Here is a 23,851-nt window from a genome sequence, read left to right on the forward strand (position 1 = left end):
TCACCTATATTTTAAAAGTGCTGAGTCTAGGCCTAGCACTTTTCTTCTCCTATAGCCAAGTACGCCACCGTGATTTACAGTATACATTCAATAGTTATGGGGTTGTTGCACATTACATTTCTCTTAAAAGGTGGAAAAATATGTGCTACTCACCAGCTCATATAGTTGATTAATTTCTAAAATCAACTAAACACAAAACCAAAAGACAGTCTCATTACCTAAATAGCATATATTCTCGCCACCAATATTTATTGGGAACCTACCAAGTGTTAGCACTGTGTTAGACAACAGGCATTCAAAATGGATAAGATATAATCTCTACCTAAAGCACCTCATACTCTAATGGGACTAGATGCATGAGACAAATTCATGAACACATGATTCTTAAACAACACTTCTCAACCAAGGGAAATATTGTTGACCAAGCTATCATGCCCCACTGTGGCATTTTTGTCATGAATATAGGGGGAGGGCTACTGGCATCTAGTATATATAGGCCAAGATCTTATGATGCATAGGGCAGCCCCCTACAACAAAGAATTAAATGGTTCAACATGTTAGTGGTGCCAAGGTTGAGGAACCCTGTCATAAACAATGTCAGTATGTATACATACACATAAGCACACATACAGAGTGTTTGTTATACACATAAGCACACACACAGAGTGTATTTGTTACTATTATTATTTTGGAAGCACCAAGAAAGTAATAACTAATCCAGATTGGAGACAGGGGAGTTAGAGAAAGCATCCTAGAGAGGTAACAACTGATTTAAATTTTACGAAATGAACAGGAGTTAGCTAAATAAAACATTACAGTTTACAGAAAGGTAAGAGCATGAGAAAACATTTGATCCTTTTGGAGCACAAAGTAGAAGAAATATGGGACATAGTAACACAATTTGATTCTTAAAACAACTGCTAATTAATGCACCCACCAATGCACCCACTCTCTCTCTTTTGCAGGCTGCGGAACACGAAGAAGGAAAACTCTAGGTCAGAGTCTGAGGATCGTTGGTGGGACAGAAGCAGAAGAGGGTGAATGGCCCTGGCAGGCTAGCCTGCAGTGGGACGGGAGCCATCGCTGTGGAGCAACCTTAATTAATGCCATGTGGCTTGTGAGTGCTGCTCACTGTTTTACCACGTAAGTCTTGAAGCTCGAGAATGACTGGGAATGAACAAAGTGCACTGGGTTTTGGTGGGAAAATACCTCATGAATTTTGGGAGATATGAGTTTAGCATAAATTAAAAATAATGTGTGTATCACAAAAGACTGGAACATTTGTAAACATTAGTAAGAGGTTTTAAAGTCTGGAAATGGAAATGGAGTCAAAGTATATGTAAACAAATAATCTTTTGATAAATACACAATAGTTTCTCAAAGAAAGCAGGGATTTTAAAGTCATTTTTGGATTTGAATTTGCTGTCAAACAGGAGTGCTCTATCTCTCTGCTGAGTATCTTAATCAGACATAGAGTCTGGATAGGTTGTAGGTTTGATCCTAAGGGGGAAATTTCACATGGTAAGAAAAACAATTAAATACGAAGAATTATATAATGAAGATATGAAGAATTTGGAAGTAGCAAGTTGTACAAACGAATAGATTGACTAATTATATTGCAAGAAATGGAGGACCCTTCAATTGATTGTCAAAATGTCTGTAGTATATAAAATAGTAATACTTTAATTATTGTGTGGACTTTTTGGTTTTCAGAGAAATGTGTATATTTCTGGGTGGGGTACATGAGGCACATAGAATATATTAAGTTCTCTTATTCTGTACAGGGTACTTTCCATAGGTCCCTTGGAGTCATTAATATACAGAAAAATCAAAAAGCCCTAGCATTTGGAGCGGATGACCTGGCCTATGGAGTGGCATGTATCTTATAGGAAATGATGGCTTTTTCACCTGGTCGGAACCCTGAGCCTCATTCTCAAATTGGAAAGAGTTCTATACATCAAAACTACAAAAAGAAAAAAAAATCTACACCTGTAGACTAAATTATTTAATATAAATTATTCGACTGGTAGCATGGTAAAAAGAAATTTATTCTTCATTTTTTTCTCCCCAGATATAAGGACCCTGCCAGATGGACTGCTTCCTTTGGAGTAACAATAAAACCTTCGAAAATGAAATGCGGTCTCCGGAGAATAATTGTCCATGAAGAATACAAACACCCATCACATGACTATGATATTTCTCTTGCAGAGCTTTCTAGCCCTGTTCCCTACACAAATGCAGTACACAGAGTTTGTCTCCCTGATGCATCCTATGAGTTTCAACCAGGTGATGTGATGTTTGTGACAGGATTTGGAGCACTGAAAAATGATGGTGAGCATCGGAAGAGAAACTCAAGTAAAAGTTAAATTGGTATTTTATGGCATTTAAACAATGAAATGCCATTATGCCAAAAGATGTCAGCTGTGTGGTCATATGACCTGGACCAAGTCAGGCCCTAAAAGTGAAGTAAATAACTTGGAAGACACAAAAATTCCTTCCTCCCTAAGTTAATATCAAGCAAATTGCTACTACTGTATACTACAGTCATAGTACTGCTAAGATGTCTGAAAAAGCAAGTATGTCTCCTAGCCATGAACTTTTCTTTAGAGAATTAACCAGTTTAGAGATTAGCAATCAATAATATACCCAATTCTGAAGACTGGAGAATCATAAAGCCACCATTCTCCCCTACTGAAACTTCCTTCTAATCTTAACAATGGAATGACATTATTTAGATAACTTGTGGTTCTAGGCACCCAACCTTTTGCTCAAAGTAGGAACAAATTATCTTCCCAAATATTATTGTTCTAAACATATGTATTCTAAGATTCTGCATCACTATCTTTTTTTTTTTTTTTTTTTGAGACAGAGTCTCCAGGCTGAAGTGCAATGGTGCGATCTTGGCTCACTGCAACCTCTCGCTCACAGGTTCAAGCGATTCTCCTGCCTCAGCCTCCCCAGTGGTCGGGACTATAGGCACCCGCCTAATTTTTCTATTTTTAGTAGAGACAAGGTTTCACCACGTTGGCCAGGCTGGTCTCAAACTCTTGACCTTAGGTGATCTGCCCTACTCAGCCTCCGAAAGTGCTGGGATTACAGGCGTAAGCCACCGCACCCGGTACCCCCTGCTTTTTTTTTTTTTTTTAAGACGGGGCTTCTCTCTGTCCCCCAGGCTGGAGTTCAGTGGCTCGATCTTGGCTCACCGCAACCTCTGCCTCCCGGGTTCAAGAGATTTACCTGCCTCAGCCTCCTGAGTAGCTGGGATTACAGGTGCATGCCACCACCCCTGGCTAATTTTTGTATTTTTAGTAGACAGGATTTCACCATGTTGGCCAAGCTGGTCTTGAACTCCTGGCCTCAAGTGATCCTCCAACCTCGGCCTCTCAAAGTGCTGGGATTACTGGCGTTCGTCACAGTGGCTGGCCTGTATCACCATCTTATTCCTAATCATGAAACATTTTCTTCAAGTTTATAAAATACATGTATGTCTACAAATACAAAGCCTTTTTTTTCTTTTAGGTAACAGTCAAAATCATCTTCGACAAGCACAGGTGACTCTCATAGACACTGCAACTTGCAATGAACCTCAAGCTTACAATGACACCATAACTCCTAGAATGTTATGTGCTGGCTCCTTAAAAGGAAAAACAGATGCATGCCAGGTAAACGGTTTTGACCGTTAGTATGTTGTGTAATTTTTTGTTTACTTTTCTTTGAAATAATTATATATCTACAGGAAGTTGCAAAGCTAGTACAGAGGAGTCACAATGTCTCACCCAGTTTTCTCCAATGATTACATCTCACATAACTATAGTTCAATATAAGATCTGGGAAATTGACAGTGGTACAAAGTATGTGTCTAATTCTATGGCATTTTATCACATCTGTAGATTTGTGTAACCACCACCACAGTTAAGATGAAGAACTATTCTATCACCACAAAGATCTACCTCTTTCCCTCCTCCTACTATCCCTAACATCTGGCAATCACTAATTTATTCTCCATCTCTATAATTTTTCGATTTTCAGAATGTTATATAAATAGAGTAACAGTAGCTTTTTAAACAGAATTTAATTTTGGATCATCTATTGATATTTTTGGCTTTTTTTTGTAGAAAAATTTTAGTGGTTCCTGTAAGTTATATATATGTGTATATAAATATATATTTATTTATATATACATACATAACTTATCACTGTCTACGTGTATTGAAATTTTACTAGTTTTGGTGGAGTATAGAATAAAAAACTTACTTCCCCTTAAATCCCTTTGCTTTTCCCTCTTTAATATTAAACATTAATAAACATAAACATTAAATATTAATAAATATAAATATTAAATATTTACTTTATATTTTGAGAACCACAGAAGACAATGTTTTGCTTCGACTGTCAAATGTAATTTAGAAAACATAAGAGGAAAAGGAAAGACTATTTACCTATAGATTTCTTCTTTCCTCTTTCCTGATTCCTTTTTTAGAAACCATCATTTCTGTTTTAGGAACTTCTTTTAGCCACTCTTTTAGTACAGGTATGCTGGTGAAAAATTCTCTTAGGTTTTCTTTGTCTCTAAAAGTCTTTATTTCTTCTTCATTACTGGAGCATAATTCAGCACTGACAGTTCTTTTCTTTCAGCATTTAAATCATTGCCTCTGTGATTTCTGCAAGGAATTTGCTGCTATTAGAATTATTTTTTTCCAATAGATGAGGTGTTGTTTCTTGCTGTGTTCAAGAGTTTGTCTTTAGTTTTCAGAAGGTTGATTATGTATCTTGGCATGGATTTCTTTGGGCTTATCCTGTTTGAGGTTTGCTCAGCTTTTTGAATATGTAGACTTATATCCTTTGTCAAGTTTGAGAAATTTTCAGTCATTATTTCTTAAAATACTCTTTCAGTCCCACCTTCTTCTTTCCTTCTGGAACTCTAACCACAGCAATGTTTACTCTTTTATTATAGTCCCAGAGTTTCCTAAGCTTCTGTTTATCTTTTTTTCCACCCTAGTTTCTCTCTGTTGTTGAGATTGAGTAATTTCAATGTATCTTCAAGTTTACTGATTCTTTTCTCTGTCTTCTCTATTCTATGTTAAGCCCATCCAGTGAGTTTTGAATTTTGCTTATCATATTTTTTAGTTCCAGGGTTTTTCTTTGTTTCTTCTTTTTATATTTACTATTTCTTTGTTGACACTTCCTATTTCTTTTCCTTTGTTTTAAACATGATGATAATTGCTCATTGAGATGTATTTATGATGGCTGCTTTAAAATCTTTGTCAAATAATTTCAACATTTGTGTTATCTCAGTGTTGGTATCTGTTGATTGCCTTTTCTCATTCGAGTTAAAAATTTTTATATTTCATTGTATGATGACTGATATTCAGATATATCTTGAGCATCTAATTATTATTTATTCTGTTTTGTTATTGTTGTTGTTATATCATGCTTTTAAATTTATATTATTTTATTTAATTAATTACTTTGTTTGTTTCTTCCAACTTTTATTTTAGGTTCAGTGGTTACATCTGCAGGATTGTTACATGGGTAAATTGCGTGTTGCTGGGGTTTGGTGTACAGATTATTTCATCACGCAGGTAGTAAGCATAATAACCAATAGGTGGTTTTTGGTTCTCATCCTCCTCCCATCCTCAACCCTCAAGTAAGCCCCAGTATGTGTTGTTCCTCTCTTTGTGTCCATATGTACTCAATGTTTAGCTTCCGCTTATAAGTGAGAACATGAGGTATTTGCTTTTCTGTTCCTGCATTCATTTGCTCAGTATGATGGCCTGTGGCTGCATCCATATTGCTGCAAAAACCATGGTTTCATTTTGCTTTCTGGCTCCATAGCATTCCATGGTGTATATTTACCATATTTTCTATATCCAGTCCACTGTTGATGGACATCTAGGTTGATTCCATGACTATTGTGAAAATTGCTGCAATGAACATATGCATGCACATGTCTTTATGGCAGAATGATTTGTATTCCTTTGGGTATAATATACCCAGTAATGGGATTGCTGGGTCAAATTGTAGTTCTTTTTTAATTTCTTTGAGAAATCTCCAAACTGCTTGCCACAGTGGCTGACCTAATTTACATTCCCACGAGCAGTGTATAAGCATCCCCTTTTCTCCACAACCTCAACAACATCTGTTGTTTTTTTGACTTTTTAGTAATAGCCATTCTGACTGGTTTGAGATGGTATCTTATTGTGGTTTTTAATTTCCCATTTCCCTGATTAGTCATGTTGAGCATTTGTCCATATGTTTGTTGGCTGCTTGTGTGTCTTCTTTTGAGAAGTGTCTGTTCCTGTCTGTATTAGGATGTTCTTACACTGCTATAAAAAAAATACCTGGGTCGGGCATGGTGGCACATGCAGGTAATCTCAGCACTTTGGGAGGCCAAAGGAGGTGGATCACTAGAGCTCAGAAGTTCAAGACCAGCTTGGGCAACATGGGGAAATCCTGTCTCTGCTAGAAATACAAACATTAGCCAGTGTGGTAGTGTATGCCTGTAGTCCCAGCTACTTGGAAATTATGAGGCAGGAGGATTGCTTGAACCCAGGAGGTCGAGGCTGCAGTGCACCCACTGCACTCCAGCTTGGGTAACAGAGCGAAACCCTGTCTCCAAAAACAAACTAACAAACTAACAAAACCAAGTAAACAAAAAGCCAATATTAGGTAATGTATAAAGAAAAAAGGTTTAATTGGCTCATGATTCTGCAGGCTTTATGGGCAGCATGGTGCTGGCATCTGCTCGGTTTCTAGGGAGGAAGCTTACAATCATGGCAGAAGGTGAAGTGTGAAATGGGAGGGAGCAGGTACATCACATGGTGAAAGCAGGAGCAAGAGGGATAGAGTGGTAGGAGAGGTGCCATACACTTTTAAACAATCAGATCTCACAAGAGCTCACTCACTATTGCAAAGACAGCTCCAAGCCATGAGTGACTGGCTCCCATGACCTGAACACCTCCCACCAGGTCCTACCTTCAGCATTGGGGGTGACAATGCAACGTGAGATTTGGGCGGGGATAAATATCCAAATTATATCATTCTGCTCCTGGCCTCTCCCAAATCTCATGTCTTCTCACATTGCAAAACACAATTATGCCTTTCTAACAGTCCCCCAAAGTCTTAAGTCATTCCAGCTGTAACTCAAAAGTTCAAAGTTGGCCAGATGCAATGGCTCACACCTATAATCCCAGCATTTTGGAAGGCCAAGGTGGGTGGATTTCTTGAGCCCAGGAGTTTGAGACCAGCCTGGGTAACATGACAAAACTACATCTTTACAAAAAAAAAAAAAAAATTAGCTGGGCTTTGTGGCATATGCCTGTAGTTCCAGCTATTTGGGAGGCTGAGGAGGGAAGATTGATTGATCGTGGGAGGTTGAGGCTGCAGTGAGCTGTGATCACACCACTGCAGTCCAGCTTGGGTGACATAGAAAGACTTCATCTCGGGAAAAAAAAAAGTCTGAAGTCCAAAGTCTCATCTGAGATAGGGCAATTCCCTTCCACCTCATCAACCTGGATTTCACTGTCGATATAACTATCAGCATTTTGGTCACAACCATTTAACCAGTTTCTAAGAAATTTCAGATTTGTTCTTATCTTTCTGTCTTCTGAGCCTTCAAAATTCTTCCATCCTTTACCTGTTACCCAGTTGCCAAGTCGCTTTCACATTTTCCAATATCTTTATAGTAATGCCACACGCATAGTTACCAATTTTCTGTGTTAGGCTGTTCTTGCATTGCTATTAAGAAATATCTGAGGCTGGGTAATTTATTAGAAAAGATGTTTAATTGGCTCATGGCTTTTCAGACTTTATAGTAAACCTGATGCTGGCATTAGCTTGGCTCCTAGGGAGGCATCAGGAAGCTTATAATCATGGTGGGAGGTGAAAGGGGAGCAGGAACATCATGTGGTGAAAGCAGGAGCAAGAGAGAGAGAGAGTGGGAGGAGGTGCCACACACTGTTAAACAACCAGATACTGTGACAGTTCACTCGCTATCGCAAAGACAGCACTATGCCATCAGGGATCCGTTACCCAAACAACTCCCGCCAGCCTCACCTCCAGCAATGTAGGTTAAACTTCAACATGAGATTTGAGAGGGGACAAATATTCAAACTGTATCTATGTTTTTTTCCCCATTTTTAAATGGAGTTGTTTGTTTTTTGCTTGTTGATTAAAGATTTCTTATAGATTCTGGATATTAGACCTTTGTCAGATGCATAGTTTGCAAATATTTTTTCCTATTCTGTAGGTTGTCTGTTTACTCTGTTAATAGTTTATTTTGCTGTGCAGAAGCCTTTTAGTTTAATTAGATCCCAGTTGTCAATTTTTGTTTTAGTTGCAGTTGCTTTTAGAGTCTTTGTTATAAAAGCTTTGCTAAGGCTGATGTCCAGAATGGTAGTTCCTAGGTTTTCTTCTAGAGTTTTTATAGTTTTAGGTTTTACACTTAAGTATTTCAACCATCTCAAGTTGATTTTTGTATATGGTGAAAGAAAGGGGTTTGGTTTTAATTTTTTGCATATGGCTAGCCCGTTATCCCCAGCACCATTTATTGAGTAGGGAGTCCTTTCCCCATTTCTTGTTATTGTCGGCTTTGTCAAAGATGAGATGGTTGTAGACATGCAGCTTTACTTCTGGCTTCCCTATTTGGTTCCATTGATCTATGTGTCTATTTTTTTGTACTAGCACTATGATCTTTTGGTTACTGTAGCTTTGTAGTATAGTTTGAAGTCTGGTAGTGTGATGCCACCAGCTTTGTTTTTTTTGTTTAGGATTGCTTTGGCTATTCAGGCTCTTTTTTGGTTCCATATAAATATTACAACAGTTTTCACTAATTCTGTGAAAAATGACATTGGTAGTTTTATAGGAATAACATTTAATCTGTAAATTTCTTTGAGCAGTATGGCCATTTTAACAATACTGATTCTTTGTATTCATGAGCACAAACTGTTTTACCATTTTTTTGTGTCAACTATGGTTTCCTTCCTTTTTTTTCTTGAGTCAAGGTCTTACCCTGTTGACCAGGCTGGAGTGCAGTGCCATAACTGTAGTTCACTGCAACCTTGAACTCCTGGGCTCAAGCAATCCTCCCACCTCAGTCTCCTGAGTAGCTGGGACTATAGGCATGCACCACCACACATGGCTAATTTTTTAGATTTTTGGTAGAGATGGAGTCTTGCCATGTTGCTCATGCTGGTCTTCAACTCCTGAGCTCAAGCAATCCTCCTGCCTCTGCCTCCTAAAGTGCTGGGATTATGGGCATCAGCCACTGTACCTGGCCTTCAACTATGATTTCTTTCAGCAGTGTTTTTAATTCTCATTGTAGAGGTCCTTCATCTTCCTAGTTAGCCTTAAGTCTATGTATTTTATTCTTCCTGTGGCAATTGTCAATGGGACTGCCCTCTTTATTTGGCTGTCGGCTAAGATGTTATTGTTGTATAGAAGTGCTCCTCATTTTAGCACATTGGTTTTGTATTCAGAAACTTTACTGAAGTTGTTTATCAGTTCTAGGAGCCTTTGGGCAGAGACTATGTTGTTTTCTGGGTGTAGAATCATATCATTTGTGAAGAGAGATAGTTTGACTTCCTCTCTTCTATTTGGTTGCCTTTTATGTCTTTCTCTTGTCTAATTGCTTTGGTTAAAACTTCCAGTACTATGTTGAATAACAGTGGTGAGCGTACACATCCTTGTCTTTTCTGGTTCACAGGGGGATGCTTCTAGCTTTTGCCCATTCATTATGATGTTGGTTATGGGGTTGTCATAGAAGGCTTTTATTATTTTGAAGTATGTTCCTCTAATGCCTAGTTAGTTCAAAGTTTTTTTTTTTTTTCTTCTTTTTGAGACAGAGTCTCGCTTTGTCACCCAGGCTGGAGTGCAGTGGTACGATCTCAGCTCACTGCAACCTCTGTCCCCCAGGTTCTAGTGATTCTCCTGCCTTAGCCTCCTTAGTAGCTGGGATTACAGGTGCCCACCACCATGCCTGGCTAATTTTTGTATTTTTAGTAGAGATGGGGTTTCTCCATGTTGGTCAGGCTGGTCTTGAACACTTGACCTTAGGTGATCCACACATTTCGGCCTCCCAAAGTGCTGGGATCACAGGGATGAGCCACTGTGCCCAGCCATATTTATTTATTTTCATATGTTGAACCAGCTTTGCATCCTAGAAATAAGCCTACATTACTGTGGTGGATTAGCTTTTTGATGTGCTGCTGGATTTGGTTTGCAAGTATTTTGTTGAGGATTTTTGCATCAATGTTCATCAAGGATATTGTCCTGAAGTTTTCTCTTTTTGTTGTGTCTCTTCCAGGTTTTGGTATCAGAAAAACACTGCCTTCATAAAATGCGTTAGGGAGGCAGCTCTTTTTCTAGAATTTTGGGAGTATTTTCAGTATAATCGGCACCAGCTCTTCCTTACATATCTGGTAGAATTTGGCTGTGAATCTCTCTGTTCCAGGGCCTTCCTTGTTGGTTGTTTTTTTAAAATTACTGGTTCAATTTTGGAACTCATTATTGTTCTTCTCAGGTATTCAATTTCTTCCTGGTTCAATATTGGGAGTTTGTGTTTCCAAGAATTTATCCATTCCTTCTAGATTTTCTAGTTTGTGAGCATAGAGGTGTTTACAATCATCTTTGAAATTTTTTGTAAAAGATATTTCTCTTCCCTTTGGCATTTCTGATTGTGCTTATTTGAAAGTTCTCTCTTTTTTTTCTTTGTTAGTCTTGCTAGCAGTGTATCAATCTTATTTATTCTTTCAAAGAACAAGTTGTTTGGTTTCATTGATCTTTTATATGGATTTTTGTGTCTCTATTTCATTCAGTTCAGCTCTAATTTTGGTTATTTTTTGTCTTGTGCTAGTTTAGGGGTTCACTTACTCTTGTTTTTCTAGTTCCTCGAGGTGTGATGCTACATTGTTAATTTAAGATATTTATATCTTTTCGATGTTGGCATTTTGCCCCATAAACTTTCCTCTTAATACTGCTTTACCTGTGTCCCAGAAATTCCGGTATGTTGTACTTTATTTTCATTAGTTTCAAAGAATTTCTTGCTTTCTGTCTTAGTTTCATTCCTTACTCGAAAGTCATTCAGGAGCAGGCTGTTTAATTTCCATGTAATTGTATAATTTTGAGAGATCTTGGTATTAATTTCTATTTTTATTGCATTGTGGTCTGAGAGTGTGATTGGTATGATTTTTAAAATTTGTTTAGAATTGCTTTATGGCCAAGTGCGTGGTTGATCTTAGAGTATGTGCCATACACATGCAGATGAAAAGAATGTATATTTTCTTGTCGTTAGGTGGAGTGTTCTATAGATATCTCTTAGGTTCATTTGGTCAAACGTTGAGTTTAGGTTCAGAATATCTTTGTTAGTTTTCTGCCTTTATAACACCTTTACAGGGGTGTTGAAATCTCCACTATAATTTTGTATTTATCTAAGTCTTTTTTGTAGGCTCTAAGAACTTATTTTCTGAGTCTGGATGCTCCAGTGTTGAATGCATATACATTTAGATAGTTAATCTTCTTGTTGAATTGAACACTTTATCACTTTGTTATACCGTTTTTTGTCCTTTTCAATTATTGTTGTTTTAAAGTCTGTTTTGTCTGAAATAAGAGTAGCAACCCCTGTTCTTTTTTGTTTTTCATTTGCTTGGTAGATCTTTCCTTATGCCTTTACTTTGAGACTATGAGTGTCATTGCATTTGAGATGGGTCTCCTGATGATAGCATACAGTTGGGTCTTGCTTCTTTATCCAATGTGCTACTCCGTCCCTTGTAAGTGGGGCATTAAGCCTGTTTATATTCAAGTTATAATATTGATATGTGAAGATTTGATCCTGCCATCATGTTGCTAGCTGGTTATTCCATAGGCTTGATTGTATAGTTGCTTATAGTGTCAGTGGGCTATGTAATTGTCTCTTCTGTGGTGTCAGGTAATGGTTTTTCTTTTCTTTTTTTTTTAAGACCGCATTTTGCTCTTGTTGCTCAGGCTGGAGTGCAAAGGCACAATCTGAGCTCACTACATCCTCTACCTCCTGGGTTCAAGCAATTCTTCTGCCTTAGCCTCCTGAGTACCTGGGATTACAAGTGCATGCCATTACACCTGGTTAATTTTGTATTTTTAGTAGAGATGGGATTTCGCTATGTTGGCCAGGCTGGTCTTGAACTCCTGGCCTCAGGTGATCTGCCCACCTCGGCCTTCCAAAGTGCTGGGATTATAGGCGTAAGCCACCATGCCTGGCCAGGTAATGGTCTTTTGTTGCCACATTTAGCACTCTCTTAAGGACTTTTTGCAAGGCAAGTCTGGTGGTAATAAATTCCCTTAACATTTGCTTGTCTGAAAAAGATTCTGTTTCTCCTTCGCTTATGAAGCTTAGTTTGGCTGGATGTGAAATTCTTGATTGGAATTTTTTTCTTTAAGAATGCTGAAAATACCAGCCTGGCCAACATGGTGAAACCCCATCTCTACTAAAAATATAAAAATTAGCCGGGCATGCTAATGGGTGCCTGTAATCCCAGCTATTCGGGAGGCCGAGGCAGGAGAATTACTTGAACCTGGGAGGCAGAGGTTGCAGTGAGCTGAGATCATATCATTGCACTCCAGCCTGGGTGACAAGGGTGAGACTCTGTCTCAAGAAAAAAAAAAAAAAAGAATGCTGGCTGAGTATAGGTCCCCAATCTCTTTTGGCTTATAAGGTTTCTGTTGAAGGTTTTGCTGTTATCCTGATAGCACCCCCTTTGTATGTGACCTGTGCCTTCTCTCTACTGCTTTTAAGATTTTTTTCTTTCATGTTGACCTTGGAGAATCTGATGACAAGGTGTCTGGAGGATGGGTGTCTTGTATATTATATCTCTGGGGTTCTCTGAATTTCTTGAATTTGTATGTTGACCTCTGCAGCAAGGTTGGGGAAATTTTCATGAACAATATTCATAAATGAGTTTTCCAAGTTGCCATCGCTCTCTCTTTCCCCTTTTTGGGGATGCCAGTGGATTGTAGATTTGGTATATTTATATAATTCCATATTTCTTGGAGATTTTGTTCATTAAAAAATATCTTTTTCTTTATCTGACTGAGTTGATTTGAAGAACTGGCCTTCAAGTTCTAAAACTGTTTTCCAGTTTGATCTGTTCTGCTTTTAATACTGCTCATTGTATTATGAAATTTTTCAGCTCTAGGAGATCAGTTTTTTCTCTCTTCTCTTCTCTTCTCTTCAATTCTCTTCTCTTCTCTTCTCTTCACTTCTCTTTTTTTTCTTTTCTCTCAGAGTCTCACTGTTGCCCAGGCTGGAGTGCAGTGGCATGATATTGGCTCACTGCAAGCTCCACCTCCCAGGTTCACGCCATTCTCCTGCCTCAGCCTCCCGAGTAGCTGGGATTACAGGGACCCGCCACCACGCCCAGCTAATTTTTTTGTATTTTTAGTAGAGACAGGGTTTCATTGTGTTAGCCAGGATGGTTTCGATCTCCTGACCTCATGATCCACCCGCCTTGGCCTCCCAAAGTGTTGGGATTACAGGCGTGAGCCACCGCGCCTGACCCTGATTCCTTCTTAAAATGGCAATTTCATCTTTCAGCTCTTGTATTATTTTATTGATTCCATAAGTTCCTTAGATTGTGTTTCAACTTTCTCCTGAATCTTGATGATCTTCATTGACATCCGTATTCTGAATTCCATGTCTGTCATTTCAGTCTGGTTAAGAACCATTGCTGGGGAGCTAGTTCAGTCATTTAGAGGTAAGAAGACACTCTTGCTTTTAGAGTTGCCAGAGTTCTTGTATTGGTTCTTTCTCATCTGTGTGTGTGAAGTCGTTGTCCTTTGTATGGAGCTTTTTACTTTTAAATTCTTTGATGCCTTTTGTGGTTTGATTGTGGTATTAGTTGTGCTTAGTTAATTTCGTTCATTTTTGGATGATTTCAGGGTCCAAGGGTTAGCTCAGCACTCCTGGGCTGCATGCTGTAGCAGGCTGTAACCTTGGGAAATTGGGACCAGGTCTGAGGCTGTTTTCTCTAGCCCCTAGCGGTTAAGTACCTCCTGTGTTGGAAGGAATGAGGTGTTCCTGGTCCACTGGCAACAAAACTGTGCTGGCAAAGGCACTTTGGCGGGGTGGCAGTGGGTCATTGAGGGTCCTTGTGCTCACATATGTGCTGGTGGTGGGGTAGTGGCAAGTCCTGCACAGGCATGTGTGCTGGTGGTGGGGCGGTGATAGGGTCAGTGTGCATGCATACACCAGTGAGTCAGTGGCTGGAGGCTGCAGGCAAAGGCGTGATAGCAAAGCAGCAGGTAGAGGCTGCCAGTGAGTGCATGCTGGTGGGTGCTCACTGACAGGGACCTGCCTTCAGGAGCTTTCCAGCTGTTAGGCAGGGTCTGCCACCAAAATAGCAATGGCTGTGGCTGTCAAAAAATGCCTTGGCTGGGAAGCTGAGGCAGTGCTGCAAGTTTTCGTAGCCAGGCAAGGGCTTTGGAATAGGCCAGCAGACAAGCGAGTGCTCGGATCAGGCTGTTCCCATCCCACAAGTAAGAGAGCCCTGTGATGTCCAGGTCTGTCCATCAACAAAGGCTAAAGCCACCTAGAGATGTATGATGAGCTTTGGGGGATAGGCACCCATGCCATGCTCTGCTGTAGCCATTCTCATGCCAAACCCTGTGGACTCTGTGCAGGCTAGAATTCTGTCTCTTTCAACTCTCCAGGCCATTCTCCCTGCCACCTTAACTGTCCATGGGGGATGAGGGGTCTCCCGCAGCTAAGATTCTGGAGGTCTGTGGTGTGAGTTGGCCACTCCATGACCATTTAACTTACCCCTTCCCCAGGAGCCTCTGTAGGCCAGGAACAAGTTCTGGTGCTTGGCAACCCTGTGCAGGGTTACCAGCTTCCTTCCCTTTCAGCCTGGGGTCCGCATTCTCCTTCCATCAACTCTCAATGCCTTCTTTCTGAAAATTTGTTCAGAGTTTGCCAGTCTTCTTGATGGTCTGGTCCCTCACTGGGAGAAGGTCTTCTTGTCTGCGACTAGTCAGCCATTTTGTTTTAGTATTTGTTAAATAATGAAATAATAATAATTTGAAAAAATTAAATTATTATTATTTAAAACTCTAGATCTTATTTAAATTTTCTATTTAACGATGCCTCAGCAGACATTGTGATGCAGAGGGAGGGGGATGTATGAAGGAATTGCCTCATTTCCCACTCAGCTTCCTTTGATACTCAGGTGAGGGACTAATGCCTCATTACTACTGTGTGGAAGTTAGGCCTCCTCTGATAACACTGTGGCTGAAGGTACTTTGTTACTGCTCCCCTTTTGGCCTCCACTGACATCATGGGGTAGTGATTTCATTACTGCTCGGCAGTGGTGAGAGACTTGACTTCCCTCTACATCTCTTCAGACATGGTTCTAGTAGATGGGGAGAGTTATTCCGCATTACTGGGTGATAGTTCATGCTTCCCACTCAGCATATTCTTTTTTTTTTTTTTGAGTTGGAGTCTCACTCTGTTGCCCAGGTTGGAGTGCAGTGGTGCCATCTCGGCTCACTGCAACCTCTGCCTCCTGGGTTCAAGCGATTCTCCTGCCTCAGCCTCCCGAGTAGCTGAGATTAAAGGCATGTGCCACGACACCCGACTAATTTTTGTATTTTTAGTAGAGACGAGGTTTTGCCATGTTTGCTAGGCTGGTCTCAAGCTCCTGATTTCAGATCATCCACCTGCTTCAGCCTTCCAACGTGCTGGGATTATAAGCGTGAGCCACTGCACCTGATCCCTATTCAGCATATTCTGACACCAATCTAGTAGGGAATTGGGCCTTGTTACAGACTGGTAAGCATGGAAGTCTTTTCAGTTGGGATTTATTATCTTCCTGGATTTGCTGTTTTCCCAAGTTGCCCTCTTATTGATTATTTTACTAGGGAGAGCAGGATTTTCTTGGAGCCTTTTAAAAAACTTGCACCTGTTGGCAGGTTGCCAGGTTGCTGACTTCTTCCAAATCCGTGATATATGAAGCAAAAAAAAAAAAAAAAAAAAATTGAGAGAACTCACTGGTGTATCATTCCTTTTGTCCTGCATTTCTGAGCCCACCTGTCTTCTTCTCTCTAATTTTCAGAGTCTTTTTATGTTTGTTTTATTTGTAATGCCCACGTATTTTTTTGTTTGTTTTAGCTGTATTTAGCTGGGGAAAAAAGAATAAGTAAGTCTGTTCCATATTGGTCTGGAGCATTTACATATTTTGAAGCTGGGTTTTGTTTCCCAGTGCTTGGCTATTGCCACCAATTTTGTGCCTTTGGTGGATACAAAACTTTTGACCTCTATGTCTTCATGTGTATCACCGACAAAATCATGGAGGGGGCCAATAACTGGTTCCTTCTGTGTGTCACTAAATGCTATTATAATTTTCACTTTGTGATTTGACAGAATTTTTGTTTAATGTGCTTTCTAAGCCCTATAGTTCTCTTCAGAATTCCATGTTACTCTGTGTGCTTTCTAATCTGTATTCATAAAATGGTACCATTAATTTCTAAGTTTTTTTTTTTTTTTTACAATTTTTAATGTTATTCCCTTCATGCTTTCACATGAACACTGTATCTGTATTGCCTTGATTTTCTCCACCTCATTTAATTCACTGTTGGCATCGCTATAGTTCTTTCCCAACTTTTACCTTTGGGTTAGTCGTTTTAGCAATGTTCAGTTTGCTACATTAAATTCTTTTATTCAGTTGACCTTTGTTTATACTCTGGCAAATGCCCAAGTTTAGACTCACTTCATTGTGTTTCTTTTTCTGTGTTTCCTAATTGCTCCTGGAGGAACACACGGAACAAAGTAGATTGGTCTCATTACCACACTCTACTAAAAATTCCTTCCTAACAATTGAAATTGATTCTGTAATTCAATCTCCTGAAATGAATTCAACTTAAAAGATGACTTGAAAATATACTTGATCCTTGTTATTTGCAGATTCCATATTTGCAAATTCACCTACTCACTAAAATTTATTTGTAACCCCCAAATCCATACTCAAGGCACTTTTACGATCATTCACAAGCATGCACAGAGTGGCAGAATATCTTATTACCCAATGAGCATATTCTTACCTGAGGTTGAAAAATGTGATACTGTGCCTTTTTGTTTCAGTTCTCATTCTGTAAGCAAGTGTCCTTTTCTTGGTCTACATAGTGCTACATTTTTATTATCTTTGCTGGCAATTTTGCTGTTTAAAATAGTCCCCAAGTGTAGTGCCAAAGTATAGTGCAAGAAGGTTGTGATGTGCCATATGGAGAAAATATGTATATTTGGTAAGCTTTGTTTAGTTATAAGTTTTAGCGCTGTTTACTGTGAGTTTAATGTTAATGAATCAACGATGTATATTAAATAGAATGTCTTTAAACAGAAACACACACTAAATCTGTTTATGTATTGGGCAGTTGACAAAAACGTGACCAGAGTCTCCTGGAAAACCAACCCTGTATTTCTCCTAAGAACAAGGACTCAACAGTCATTAATTCAGTGTTTGTGGTGACTTCACAGAACTACCATGAATAATGAGAATAACCTGTATTGTATTTGTCTTCTTGACGGTCATGGAATCATTGATGGTTTAGATATTAGGCTAGACCTTCTTTTGTCCTAATCATCATCATCCTACTTGCCTCCAACTTTCCTGAAACTGTTGAAAACATCGTGCACTTTTACATTTATGATCATCCATTATGTTCTTTATTCAACTATCTTGGTTTCTATAGTCTTTACAGTAATGTCCTTCCTAAAAATTTCAGAGAAACAGATGTATGCCTCTTAACCTTTTATTTTATAATTTTTATTGTAAAACTTTCAATGGTGTGCAAAAATAGGGAGGATAAAATAATGAACTTTCATGTACTCATCACCTAGTTCAAAAATTTACAACGCATGGCCAACCCTACGTTATCCGTACATACCCTGATACAATCCCCTTATCCCCTTCCCCCACCAAAGTATCAAATCTATTTTGAAGTTAATCCCAGATGTTATATACTTTCATCTAAAATGTCCCCATTCAAAAATACTATCTTGATGGTGATATTAGAGGTATATACTCTTTACAAACTTTGTGAGCTACAGAAGTGAAGCCAAATTTGCCCTATGATTACAATATTCTACTTTCTTGTCTCTGGAAAGACATTGCACCCATTTTTTTGGAGGGGAGGTATGGAGTTTCATGCTTGTCACCCAGGCTAGAGTGCAGTGGTGTGATTTCAGCTCACTGCAACCTCCACCTTCCGGGTTTAAGCTATTCTCTCACCTCAGCCTCCTGAGTAGCTGAGATTACAGGCAACAACCACCACACCAGGCTAATTTTTGTATTTTTAGTAGAGACGAGGTTTCACTATGTTGGTGAAAAATTCCTTCCTAGCTTCCAGGCTGGTCTCAAACTCCTGACCTCAGGAGATCCACCTGCCTCAGCTTCCCAAGGTGCTGGGATTACAGGTGTAAGCCATTGTGCCCAGCCTCCATTTAAAAAATGTTCATGTCTAGCATCCACAATTTTTCCCACTTGCCTTGTTCTTTATATTTTAATATCACAAAAACCGTTAATAACCTCATATGTAAAAGTTTTTCCTCGAATCTCCTACTGTTTCTCATCTCAGTGGTATCTGGCCACCTTGTCTTTCTTAAAACATATCCCTTGTTCGAATTTCATAATTCTGAAATTTGCTGATATCTTTCCTCCTTCTCCATCTACTCATTTCTGGCTCTATCCTTTGATTACTCTTTCTCTCTCTCTCAACCTGGCTATCCTCAAGATTCAGATCTCAGATAAAATTTTTATCTGCTGTCTATATTCTCACTCAAAGAAGCCATCTTTTCTTTGAACTCAGCTATCACCTTAATGAGTGCCAAACCTATGTCTCCAGAATTCAACTCCTGCCCATATTTAGTCTTACATTTCTACATACTTCAAACTGATTTCTATTTATATGTTTTAAGTTCTTAATATGAAATGAAAATTTGTGTATGTGCCATTTGAAACTCAACAGGCATCATGAAATGTTGCCTGGGTTTTTAAGTTTCTTGCTAATATTATTGGGGTTCACTATTCTTAGAGTTTTTTTTTACTCTTATGTTTCCTCCACATGTATTCGGTTAAGTCCTAGACTATTTTCCCACTTTACCATATCTTTTATGTGTATTTCTTATGCCCCTATTATTTCTGTTAACACCCTAATCTATTCCCTCATTTCTTTGTGTCTTAATACTTCCACGGCTTCCTGTTTGGCTCCTTCCTTCCAATTTTAGAAGTTTCTGTTGTGATATGCACATTCCTGAATACACTTCCTGTTCTGTTTCTCACTAAACCATTCACTAAAAATAACAGGATTAATGAGACAAATAGGGATAGAGACAGACCGGTCCCTCAAAAGCTATGCAACTTTATAACTGAAGAATTAACAAATATAATAATTGGTACCTTTAAAAATAGCTTGCACAACGTAGGCAGGCAGAACGCCCAAAGTCTGGTGGCTTACTCAGGGCATGTTAAAAATGCACAGAAAAATAATGTGGAAAGACAGGTTTGCTGCTGGTGCTAAGGCAATATACACAGGGAAGTGTAGTCCTGAGCAGAAGAGGAAATGCAACCTAAAACTGATACAAAGCTAGGATACATCTCTCTGGGGAGGGAGTTTTGGGTACAGGAACTCAGGCATTTTCTTTTTCTTTTTTTTTTTTGAGACAGAGTCTTGCTCTGTCGCCCAGGCTGGAGTGCAGTGGCGCGATCTCAGCTCACTGCAAGCTCTGCCTCCCGGGTTCACGCCATTCTCCTGCCTCAGCCTCTCTGAGTAGCTGGGACTACAGGTGCCTGCCACCACGCCCAGCTAACTTTTTGTATTTTTTTAGTAGAGACGGGGTTTCACCGTGGTCTCGATCTCCTGACCTCATGATCCGCCCGCCTCGGCCTCCCAAAGTGCTGGGATTACAAGTGTGAGCCACCGCGCCCAGCCTAGAACTCAGGCGTTTTCTTAAAACAGTGCCCCAGCCTTTCCACGCTACCTGTAGAGGGGTCCGTACGGCATTGTTCTGGATTCCCGTCGTAACTTAAAGGGAAACTTACACAATGTCCGGAGCCCTTGATGCCCTGCAGATGAAGGAGGAGGATGTCCTTAAGTTCCTTGCAGCAGGAACCCACTTAGGTGGCACGAATCTTGACTTCCAGATGGAACAGTACATCTATAAAAGGAAAAGTGATGGCATCTATATCATAAATCTGAAGAGGACCTGAGAGAAGCTTCTGCTGGCAGCTCGTGCTATTGTTGTCATTGAAAACCTGCTGATGTCAGTGTTATATCCTCCAGGAATACTGGCCAGAGGGCTGTGCTGAAGTTTGCTGCTGCCACTGGAGCCACTCCAATTGCTGGCCGCTTCACTCCTGGAACCTTCACTAACCAGATCCAGGCAGCCTTCCGGGAACCACGGCTTCTTGTGGTTACTGACCCCAGGGCTGACCACCAGCCTCTCACGGAGGCATCTTATGTTAACCTACCTACCTACCATCGCGCTGTGTAACACAGATTCTCCTCTGCGCTATGTGGACATTGCCATCCCATGCAACAACAAGGGAGCTCACTCAGTGGGTTTGATGTGGTGGATGCTGGCTCGGGAAGTTCTGCGCATGCGTGGCACCATTTCCCGTGAACACCCATGGGAGGTCTTGCCTGATCTCTACTTCTACAGAGATCCTGAAGAGATTGAAAAAGAAGAGCAGGCTGCTGCTGAAAAGGCAGTGACCAAGGAGGAATTTCAGGGTGAATGGACTGCTCCAGCTCCTGAGTTTACTGCTACTCAGCCTGAGGTTGCAGACTGGTCTGAAGGTGTACAGGTGCCCTCTGTGCCTATTCAGCAGTTCCCTACTGAAGACTGGAGCGCTCAGCCTGCCACGGAAGACTGGTCTGCAGCTCCCACTGCTCAGGCCACTGAATGGGTAGGAGCAACCACTGACTGGTCTTAAGCTGTTCTTGCACAGGCTCTTAAGCAACATGGAAAAATGGTCAATGGAAAATAAACATCAGTTTCTGGAAAAAAAAACAAAAAACAAAAAACAAAACAAAACAAAACAAAAACAGTGCCCCAAAGGTGTCTGCCTGTGTAATAGCTGAGTTGAAAGAGTTTTCCTTTTCTTCTGGAGTTTATAATTCTACTCCCATTATTCTGGCTCCCTTGCCTAAAAAAAAGCATATATAAACCATCATAATTTCCATCTTCGACTGGCATACCTCTGCCATTCACTAATCAATTGTAAACTCATTAGTGCTGGTAGAATAGACTCTATATTTTTTTCTGTTTGATACTTGCTGGACATCACCTTACTTTTCAGCTTGTAATGCTATTTACTGCTATTTATATACTATTATTTATATTATTTACTATTTACTGCTATCTCTTTAAAATAATTATTTATTCTCAGACTCATTTATTCCTGTCTCTTATGCTGATTTAAGCTTTGTTTTCTCTTGTATCTTCTATTTCTCTATCCTGATTTTCTCTGGGATTTTATTATCAAAATTATTTACTTTCAAATAGCTTCATATGGTATATCTTATTTCTATAAGCAGATTGTGGGTTCCTAGAGGACAAGATCCATGTGTTTATAATACTCTTTTTATATCTCCTCCCACATATGAGGGTATCAGCAAATGCTTATTGGTTAGTTGATTTAAAATCACAAATGTATTATTTCAAATTTACTATTATATAATTTTTTAAATGGACAAAAGAAAATTCACAAGGAAGTTAGCATAATGTAGGGAAAAATGCATGGACTTCTGAATTAGATCACTCTGGATTCAAATTCAAGGTCTACCACTAATTAGCACGTGATCTCAGGCAAATTACTTAATGTTTCTGAGTTTCAGTTTTCTTAATAACCCAGAAAAAATTAACCTAGTTCTACGTTTTTTGTAAACAAGAATTACACGAATTAACGAGATAATACTTTAATCAGTTAAGAACTTCATAGAGTGAGTATGAATACTTGATGGGTGGTCAATAATTAGAGGCTCCAGGATCTTGAGGGATAATCAGCCAGTACCTCGTTATTACCAGCCACATAAGGAAGTAAAACTCTGGAGTTTGCAGGATATAAATAATTAGAATTTGTGATTTTTATATATGCATTTCCTAAGTTCTGCCTTTTGCTAGACTAAGCACTTTACATTCACTGTCTTACATCATCTTCGCAGCACTCATCACAGGTGGGTATTATTAGGAGCATTTACGGATAAATAAATTAAAGGTCTTAGCCAGCAGGGAAAGGCCAAACTTGAGATAGAAACCCTGGTGTCTGACTCTAATGTCTTCTCCTTTAGGGTGACTCTGGAGGACCACTGGTTAGTTCAGATGCTAGAGATATCTGGTACCTTGCTGGAATAGTGAGCTGGGGAGATGAATGTGCGAAACCCAATAAGCCTGGTGTTTATACTAGAGTTACGGCCTTGCGGGACTGGATTACTTCAAAAACTGGTATCTAAGAGAGAAAAGCCTAACGGAACAGACAACATTTTTTTGTTTTTTGGGTGTGGAGGCCATTTTTAGAGATACGGAATTGGAGAAGAAGACTTGCAAAACAGCTAGATTTGACGGATCTCACTAAACTGTTTGCTTGATGCATATATTTTTTTCCCAGCTCTGTTCCACACATAAGCGTCCTGCTTCTGCCAGATCAACTCTGTCATCTGTGAGCAATAGTTGAAACTTTATGTACATAGAGAAATAGATAATACAATATTACATTACAGCTTGTATTCATTTGTTCTCTAGAAGTTTTGTCGTCAGAATTTTGACTTGTTGACGTAAATTTGTAATGCATATATACAATTTGAAGCACTCCTTTTCTTCAGTTCCTCAGCTCCTCTCATTTCAGCAAATATCCATTTGCAAGGTGCAGAACAAGGAGTGAAAGAAAATATAAGAAGAAAAAAATCCTCTACATTTTATTGGCACAGAAAAGTATTAGGTGTTTTTCTTTTTCTTAGTGGAATATTGGAAATGATCAAGCAAAGACAGCAGAATGCCAATCACTTCGTCATTTAGGAAGTATGGGAACTAAGTTAAGGAAATCCAGAAAGAAGCCAAGATATATCTTTATTTTCATTTCCAAACAACTACTATGATAAATGTGAAGAAGATTCTGTTTTTTTGTGACCTATAATTATACAAACTTCATGCAATGTACTTGTTCTAAGCAAATTAAAGCAAATATTTATTTAACATTGTTACTGAGGATGTCAACATATAACAATAAAATATAAATCACCCATTTGCTTGACATTATGATATGATAATCCACAAAGAAGGGGAAGATGGGAAAAATGTTACTAGTCAATTTATTGTAAATTATTTTAAAATTTGAGGCTAGGATGAAAATTAATTTAATAACAATCAGCATGCCTATGTACTAAAATAATTGTGTTGTGGAATGGGAGGGAACAAAGAGTTCAAACAATTGACTGGAAAGGTTTTATCCATCTAAGACTTTCCCAAACAGCAAATCCTTGAAGGGAATGAGATCCAGGGTGTTAGTGTATAGTCTAGTGATGCAACTAAACTGGGGCTCAGACCTCTATTCTGAGATGATTGCAGATATTTTTCTTCCCCTGCTGCTGTGTTTACAGTTCATGCATGGCTAATGGTCCTGTTAGACTCCTCTGGGCTGAGATGGAAAGATATCATAGAGAAGATATCCTGGAAGCTGCTTCGCTGCTGCATCTAGTGTGACACTGAATGGCTAACTGCATGGATAACAAACCTGAACAGTAAAATCATGATATTGGCCACCTTCATGATTTTAGTTTTGGTAAATTATTACTGAGCTGTTAGAGACACAGCTTTCAAGTAATCTAGACCGTA

At 39.3% G+C, this 23,851-nt stretch overlaps 1 protein-coding gene and 1 pseudogene across 1 annotated transcript in view; both read left to right on the top strand.

Moving 5' to 3' along the window:
* LOC116468383 (transmembrane protease serine 11E) overlaps positions 1-23,261 on the top strand; it is a 50,261-nt gene extending 27,000 nt beyond the window's left edge. Inside the window, exons 7-10 of the mRNA XM_032151979.2 lie at positions 966-1,143; positions 2,072-2,331; positions 3,520-3,662; positions 22,312-23,261. Coding sequence (XP_032007870.1) covers positions 966-1,143; positions 2,072-2,331; positions 3,520-3,662; positions 22,312-22,473 — 743 coding nt within the window. The 3' untranslated portion in view covers positions 22,474-23,261. The remainder of the gene's footprint in view (positions 1-965; positions 1,144-2,071; positions 2,332-3,519; positions 3,663-22,311) is intronic.
* Positions 20,064-20,990, top strand: LOC116468392 (small ribosomal subunit protein uS2-like; annotated as a pseudogene).
* Positions 23,262-23,851: the final 590 nt, after the last annotated feature.

The sequence above is a fragment of the Hylobates moloch genome, unplaced genomic scaffold (genome assembly GCF_009828535.3).
Source record: "Hylobates moloch isolate HMO894 unplaced genomic scaffold, HMol_V3 SCAFFOLD_2, whole genome shotgun sequence".
NCBI lineage: Eukaryota > Metazoa > Chordata > Mammalia > Primates > Hylobatidae > Hylobates > Hylobates moloch.